The sequence below is a fragment of the Chiloscyllium punctatum genome, chromosome 48 (genome assembly GCF_047496795.1).
Source record: "Chiloscyllium punctatum isolate Juve2018m chromosome 48, sChiPun1.3, whole genome shotgun sequence".
Classification (NCBI taxonomy): Eukaryota; Metazoa; Chordata; class Chondrichthyes; order Orectolobiformes; family Hemiscylliidae; genus Chiloscyllium; species Chiloscyllium punctatum.
Genome location: NC_092786.1, coordinates 27,559,955 through 27,568,546, shown reverse-complemented (window position 1 = coordinate 27,568,546; position 8,592 = coordinate 27,559,955). Strand labels below are relative to the sequence as shown.

General features: G+C 41.2%; 1 protein-coding gene across 1 annotated transcript in view; it reads right to left on the bottom strand.

The window, feature by feature from the left end:
* Positions 1-538: 538 nt before the first annotated feature.
* LOC140469157 (mitochondrial adenyl nucleotide antiporter SLC25A23-like) overlaps positions 539-8,592 on the bottom strand; it is a 49,392-nt gene continuing 41,338 nt past the window's right edge. The window contains exon 6 of the mRNA XM_072565474.1: positions 539-1,778. Within this exon, the coding sequence (XP_072421575.1) occupies positions 1,594-1,778 (185 nt within the window). The 3' untranslated portion in view covers positions 539-1,593. The remainder of the gene's footprint in view (positions 1,779-8,592) is intronic.

Here is an 8,592-nt window from a genome sequence, read left to right as displayed (position 1 = left end):
ACCTGATTGATCATCAAATGATCAAAAGGAGGGAATGAGGAAATTAAAATGCCACAGAGGGGTCAGTTCCAGGCTTTGCTTCTCTTTCAGGACAAATTAGGGACTTGAGGGTTAAACATTCCACTACCAAATGACTGACTGCAGTATCAAATGATAACAATACAGACAGAACATCTCAGTAAGGGGGGAGGCTGACTCTACCTCAGGAATGCAGCCTAGTGGAGCCACACATGTGAATTCTCCTGTAGCATCAGACTCCAGTATTTTCCCTTCCCAGATAAGACTGATAGCCTTGGCCACAACCCTGTTAAACAGCCTCCTGCTCCCACTGTCTTACTTCCTCTCCAGATTAGCATAGGTATGTGAATCCCCCATTGAGAACAGGCAAAATCCTTCTGTTTTAATCTCTTCCCATCAACACATGATCATGAAGAGTATGATAATCAATTTCTGTAATCCAATCACAAGTTATCACAGGACATCAACATTTATTAGGTTTTGTAAATTCATAATTCATAATCGTAATGACAATCGACCATGTGACTGATAAACCTTTTGTTTAATCTCTATAAAAATACTGTCTTTGTGAGTAGGGCAGAGATTTATGGAGAAGTGTCATCACAAGTAGACACAGCTACTTTGGGAACATTTTGAATCTCTCGTTGGCTGTCCGATAATAAAGCATCTAACATTGTACAGAAACTTGTGTCGTCCGGATTTGTGGAACAAAATATACATCAACTGTTTCTGTTCAAGCAGTTGGTTTGTGAGCTGCCTCCATTGGAGTAAGTGGTTAATGAGATATACTCTGATAGATTAGAAGGTTGTAGAGATGGTCTTTGATGAAATAACTTTGGTGAATTGATCTCTGCTGGCTTAGTGGTTTTTGTTGGATTACCTAGTTGGTAAGCCTGTCTCTGATGAATTGATTAATTGGCAAATTGTCTTTAGTGCATTGGCTGGTTGTTGAGCTGGTCGCTGGTGGATTGGTTTGTTGGTGAGCTGGTTTCTGGTTACTTGGCTCGTTTTCTAATTAGTTTCTGGTGAATTGCCCAGTTCATTCTGGTGGATTGGGTAGTTGGCAAGTTGTTCTTTGATGAATTGAGAAGTTGTAACAGTGGCCTTTGATGGAATGGCTAGCTAGTGACCTGTTCTCTGGTCAATTGCCTCTGTGATGAAATAGGCTCTGGTGGCTGAGCTGGTTGGTAAGCTGGCCTTGTTTAAAGTAGTGTTTGGAAGATTCCTGCTCATGGGATTGGTCCCTTGTGTACTTTCTGATTGGTGTGCTGGCCTTTGCTGGACAGCATTGTTTGGTTGCTGGCCTTCAGTGAATGATTTAGTTTCTGGAGAGTATTTGGGTCAGTTCTGGAAGCTACTAATTAGCCTGCAAATGGCTTTTGGCTAAGGGCTAGTGGTCTGCTTGCCACTAAGCAGACTATGGGTGCACTGGATAGCTCTACTAGATTTCCACTAGAGTTTCTGCTCATCACATCTGCTAATAATATCTCCATTCCATCAGGTCCTGCTTTTCTGGTTCAGGATTGAAGAGAAGGAGGGGAAGAGTGAATTAAATGTTTTGGCTTTTCATGGCTGTTAATAGGAGGTGAGGCCAAGGAGAGTTTTCATTTCCTCATAAACAACAAAGCTGATGCTTACAGCAGGGACCACTTTCATGCAGTTAGGCGTGAATCCTCGATAAAGACCGAATAAGCCTTCTTCTCGTATGATGTTGGAGAAGTGCTGGTGCATGCTCACATGTGGCCCACCTCCAACAATGGCTGTGAAAAGAAAAATAGCTGAGTATTTTAGTACAGGAAAAGTGTTATCCAACCTGAAGATTTCGTCTCCTTTCCCATCTTGCTTAAAAGGATTATATGACCTGCCATGTCAACGTACCATCCTGTATGAGCTGACAAGCAACATGCTTCGCATGTGTTGAAGCAGTTTGATGGACCAGGATTTGCAGGCAGCACTTGTCCAATTTGCATGCAATCACATACACACATGTGAATGCAACACATATATCAATTCCAGGTCGATAGAGCAATGGCAAATGGAATTTAATCCTGCTAAGTGCAAGGTGATGAATTATGGGAGGTCTAATAAATGAAGGATAGACTCAACAAATGGCACAACCCTAAGGAGTACTGAGAAATAAAGGGAACTTGGTGGCAAGTCCATAGATCCCTGAAGGTGTCAGCACAGGTAGACAGGGTGGTGAAGAAGGTACATCAGATACTCACCTTCATTAGCCTGGGTATAGATTATAGGAACAAGGAAATGTTGTTATAACTTTGTAAAATATTGGTTGGCCACAGTTGGAATACTGTGTGCGGTTCTGGTCACCACACTATGGGAAGAATATGATTGCACTGGTGAGGAAGCAGGGAGATTCACCAAGATGTTGTCTAGGATGGAAAGTCTCAGTTATGAGGAGAGACTGGATAAGCTGACTTTGTTTTCCTTGGAGCAGAGGAAGCTGAGGGAGGAATTTGATAGAGATATACAAAATTGAGCAGCAAACTTTCTCATCACTGAAACTACAGAGGGATATAAACAGGTTAAGTGAATTTGGCAAATGGAATATAAGGGAATCTAGTGTTCTGGGGAAAGACAGGAGAATGGAACTCAGGATTACTAGATTTACCATGATTTTGTTGAATAGCAGAGCAAACACAATTGTCTAAATTGTCTATTTCTGCTCCTATGGGGAGTGTCACTGAAATAGTAATCCACAATTCCAGGTAATCTGTGGATATGTGTTTGAATCTCACCATAGCTGATGTGAAATTTGAATTCAATAAAAATTCTGGGATTGAAGTTTAGTCTAGCTGTCACCATGTAACCACTGTTGCTTGTCATAAAAACCCATCTAGTTCACTATTGTCCTTCCCTGATCTAGCCTAACTGGGATTCTCAACCCACTGCAATAGGGTTGACTATTAACTTCCCTCTGAAGTGTCCTAGCAGTTCAAAAGGATCAAAAGGCAATTAAGGATGGGCAACAAATGCTGGTACAAGCCAGTAACATCCATAATCCATGAAGAAAAAAAATGTATTCGTGTAAATCTTTTCAACTATCTCTTTCATGCATTCACATCCTTCAAAGTGTGGTGCCCAGAACTGGAAAAGTCATCCAATTAGGTACAAATGAGTGTTTTATACAGATTTATTATAAATAACTGCATTGCCTTTGTATTTTATGCCCATATTCATTGAGATCAGGACCCTTTTTTATTAAACTGTGCTCTAAATCAGTCCTGGAAGTGTCAGTTCATCCAGGTATATCCACCCCTCCATTTATGCACTCCATTTAGAATTGTACATTTATGTATATTGTCTCTTCTTCCTACCAAAACAAATCACTTCACACTTTCCTCGGAACATCTTTCCTCAGATAATGAAAGCAAAATAGTGCACAGTACTCCTCGTGTGGTCTCACCAAGGCCCACCACAACTCTAACAAGACATCCCTGCTCCTGTACTCAAATGCTCTCACTGTGAAAGCCAACACACCACTTGCCATCTTTACTGCTTGCTGCACCTGCCTGCTTACTTTCAGTAACTGGCATACAAGGACAACTAGATCTTGTTGCACTTTCCCCTTTCCCAATCTATTACTATTCAGATAAATGTCCTTCCTGTTTTTGCCACCAAATTCGGTAACCTCACATTTATCCACACTATACTTCATCTGACATGCATTTGCCCACTTACTTAACTTGTGCAAATCACACTAAAGCATCTTTGCATCCTCCTCACAGTTCAATCTTTGACCCAACTTTGTGTTTTCTGCAAACTTGGATACTGCAAACATTTAGTTCCTTCATCTTAATCCTCTGGGTGAAAATCTTTTTACTCAAATCATCTCTAAATCACCTGCCTTTAACCGTATAAGTGTTCCCCCTCAATCTTGACCCTATCACTAAGGAAAACAGCTGCTTTCTACTCACTCTACATGACCTTCATAATCTTATACACCTCTATCAGGTCCCCCCTCAACCTTCTCTGCTCCAAAGAAAACAACAGAGCTTATCCAGCCTCTCTTCATTGCTAAATGCTCCATCCCAGGCAATATCCTGCTCTGTACCCCTACAGTGCAACCATATCTTTCCTTATACTAGTGAGCAGAACTGCACATCATACTCCAGCTGTGGCCTAACCAAAGCTCTGTAGAGCTCCAACAGTAACCTTCCTGGTCTTATAGCCTATACATTGAATGATAAAGATAAGCATCCTGTATGCCTTCGATATTTTCTTCATGTAATTAAAAAAGTTATCCTGTGCTTGAAAAGGTTGGAGGACAATGTTTTAGCTAATAGTTACTGAACTACCTGTCCATCTTTATTCCCACCTATTCGCTCCACCCTCGCAGAGCATTAAGCAGAAGGTGATGGTAAAGGGGCATTTGTGTGACTGGAAACTTTTGTCCAATTGGTTTCTACAGACTCCTAGCTGTTTGTGATATATATATATATGATTTAGACTTAAAAGTAGGAGAGTTGTTCGGTATGTTTGCTGATGATTATAGCAGTTGGTGGGGTGGTTAAACAGAGAGGAGGATAGCCTTAAGCTACAGGAGGATTTGGATAGGCTGTTCAGATGAGCTGATCAGTGCCAAATGGACTTCAGTCTGGATAAATGCAATGTGATGCACTTGGGCAGGATCTGCAAGCAGGAAAATACATGTTGAATTAAAAGGCCCTGGGATGCACTGAGGTTGCGAGGGACCTTGGTGTGCATGTCCATTGGTTCTTTAAGGTATCAGGACATAATTAGGATAAAGTTGTAAAGAAGGCATATAATAAACTTGCCATTATTTGCTGAGGCATAGAGTTTATGAACAGGGAGATTGTGTTGGAGTTGTATAAATGTTGGTTAGGCTGCACTTTAGGGAGAAATTTGGGTATGAAATGAATTAACCTGTAAATCTATGAAATTCCAGCTGGGATTAGCATGATGGAGAGAGTTTTAGTTAATAGGCAGTAATCATATACAGAGGAACCTCGATTATCCGAACAACATGGGCGGGGAATATTTTGTTCGGATAATCAAACATTTGGATAATCAAATGTTCAAATAATACAGTTTAGCCAAACATTGGGACCCTAAGATCTTGTTTGGATAAACCAAAATTCAGATAATTGAGGTTCCTCTGGAAATTGTTTAAGATTTGTTTTCTTTTATTCTTGTTCAAGAAAGTAGTCATTTTAAAAGAATGGTTATGTAAACATATAAACACATAATGTAGCAGTCAGTTTATGTGAAAGTACAAAGTGGCTGAACTAGCTTTAACCTTGAAGCATCACTTGGAATTGGAATGTGAAGACCATCCTGTCCATGACAAGAAAGGTAAAGCAATAGGGTTTAGTCAGGGATGGGAATGAAGTATAGACTTCAGACAGGAGATAGGATGGCACCTAGGAAGATAGGAAGTGCTGAGACTGGGGTTAACATTTGTGCCATGTCACTTTTGGAATGTATGAGAAAAGGTGTTTTGGAATTTGAATGATCCATTGTCTACATCACCTACAATGTAATCACATCAAGTCCATACCAACCCTCTGAAAATCTGCTGAATCCTCATTGAGATGGAATGCTACACCAGAAGCTTTTCTGGGTTGACCTGTAGCTTGAAGCTCCTGAAATTATTTCATCAAGTAATTTAAAACGACAGGGTATTGTGTGCACTTTGGAACCCTCATTATAGGAGGGATGTAATTATATTGCAAAGGGTATAGAGAAAATTTAAAATTGACTAAGGTGTTGGCTGGGCTGGGGAATCTTAGTTATTAAGAGAGGTTGGATAGATTGTGATTGTTTTTGTTGGAGTAGAGGAGACTGAGGAGGCACATGATTCAGGTGGGGAAAATTATGGGTAAATGGAAAGAAACACTTCCCTTTGATGGAAGGATTGATGACCAGGGGCACAGATTTAAGGTAAAGGATAGGAGATTTAGATGAGATGTGAGGAACTTCTTTTCGCTGAGGAGGTGGTGAGACTTTTAAACTCATTGAGGATGGTAGAGGCAGAAACCCGCATAACATTTAAGTTGCAGTTAGATGTGCATTTGTGATGCAAAGGCATACAAAGCAATGGTGAAAGTGAGGACTGCAGATGCTGGAGATCAGGGTCAAGACTAGAGTGGTGCTGGAAAAGGTAAGGAGCATCCAAGGAGCAGGAAAATCGACGTTTTGGGCAGGAGCCCTTCATCAGGAATGAGAATACAAAGTGCTGGAAAATAGGGTTAGAACAGCTTTGTGCTTGTTTTTGACTGGCATAGACTTGATCGGCTGAAGGTCCTTTCGCTGTGCTCCAGACCTCTAGAATTTGATTTCTGTAGACTGCTAAACTTCGAGTACAAGCCCATGCTGCAAGTACAAGCCTAAACACTCTAGAAAACAAAACAAATTGCATGCTGCCCTGAGAAGAAACATGTTCATTTATTGACCTTTGGGATGATTCTGTCATTCTAAAAAAACTGATTTCTGTCTCTCTTCCTGTGTTATAAAACACTGATATTTTGTTGCAAAGGAGTAGTTGCTTTTTTCCTCTAACCTTGTTGCTTAAGGCATGAAACTAATCACCTCAAGGATTTTAGAAGCATTATTTTATATGCATGTAATTAAACCAGGCAACTCGAAACACCGACAGAACTTAAAATGCAACAAAAATTGGGTCCTTCTCTTCTTATCACACATAATAGAGATATAAATCTAACATAAAGGGCAACATTTTATAAAGTAAAATGAAGAACTATAGAAGTAAGTGAGCCTTACTTCAGTTGTGAGTAACATGTTGGAAAAGATTATAAGAGGTAGGATTTATAATCACCTAGAAAGGAATAAGTTGATTTGGGATAGTCAATATGATCGTGCCTCACTAACCTTATTGAGTTCTTTGAGGTGGTGACCATACAGGTGGGTGAGGGTAAAGTGGTTGATGTGGGGTATATGGATTTCCATAAGGTCTTTGATGAGGTTCCTCACAGTAGACTATTGCACAAAATATGCAGGCATGGGATTGAGGGTGACTCAGTGGTTTGGATCAGAAATTGATTAACTGAAAGAAGACAGAAGATGGTGGTTGATGTGAAATGTTCATCTTGGAGTTCAGTTACTAGTGGTATACCGCAAAGATCTATTCTGGGTCCACTGCTGCTTGTCATTTTTATAGATAACCTGGACGAGGGTGTAGAAAGATGGCTCAGTAAATTGGCTGAACTGGCCACTTCTCTTTCATTGTACAAGTGTTTAAAAAACACTTAAAAGCTTTATCAAGTAGATATTTCTAGACATATTAGAAACTCTACCTTTATAACACCTTTGAAAAAGAACACCAAGGACTGGAAAACTTTATTAAAGGAGCAGCATCGTCACACACATGATTTTGTCAGGTGTGTCCAGGAAAGATTTCTGACTCAATACGTAGATAGGGGGGAGGTCATAATGATTTTGGTGCTCGGCAACGAGCAAGGCCAGGTGCCAGATCTCTCGGTGGAAGAGCATTTCGGTGACAGTGACCACAACTGCCTCACCTTTATCTTAGTCATGGAGAGGGATAGGAACTGATAGTATTAGAATTGGGGGAGAGGAAATTATGCTGCTATTAGACAGGAGCTGTGGGGCATAAATTGGGAACAATTGTTCTACAGGAAATACACAACAGAAATGTGTTGGCTGTTTAAGGAGCACTTGTTGCGAGTGTTGGATAACTTAGTCCCACTGAGACAGGCAAGGAACGGTAAGGTGAAGGAGCCTTGGGTGACAAGAGCAGAGGAGCTTCTCGTCAAAAGGAAGAAGGAAGCTTACTTAAGGTTGAGGAAGCAAGGAACTGGCACAGCATTAGAGCTACTTTAGAGAGTAGCTAGGAACAAAGTCAAAAATGGACTGAGGAGAGCTAGGAGGGGGGCACAAAAAAGCCTTGGCAGGAAGGATTAGGGAAAACCTAAAGGCGTTCTACACTTATGTGAGGAATAAGAGAACGATCAGAGAGAGGGTAGGGTCAATCAGGAATAATGCAGGAACTTGTGCCTGGAGCTTTAAGAGGTAGGGGAGGCCCTAAATGAGTTCTTTGCTTCAGTATTCACGAGAGAGAGGGACCTTGTTGATAGTGAGAACACTGCGGACCAGGTTAATAGGATTGAACAGATTAATATTGAGGGAGTGGATGTGTTGGAAATTCTGGGAAGCATCAAGATAGATCAGTCCCAGGGCCAGACTAGGTATATCCAAGGTTACTACAGGAAGTGAGGAATGAGATTGCAGTGCCTCTGGATCCTCACTCTCTACGGGAGTAGTACCAGATGATTGATTAGATTTGATTAGATTAGATTAGATTAGATTACTTACAGTGTGGAAACAGGCCCTTCGGCCCAACAAGTCCACACCGCCCCGCCGAAGCGCAACCCACCCATACCCCTACATCTACCCCTTACCTAACACTATGGGCAATTTAGCATGGCCAATTCACCTGACCTGCACATCTTTGGACTGTGGGAGGAAACCGGAGCACCCGGAGGAAACCCACGCAGACACGGGGAGAATGTGCAAACTCCACACAGTCAGTCGCCTGAGGCAGGAATTGAACCC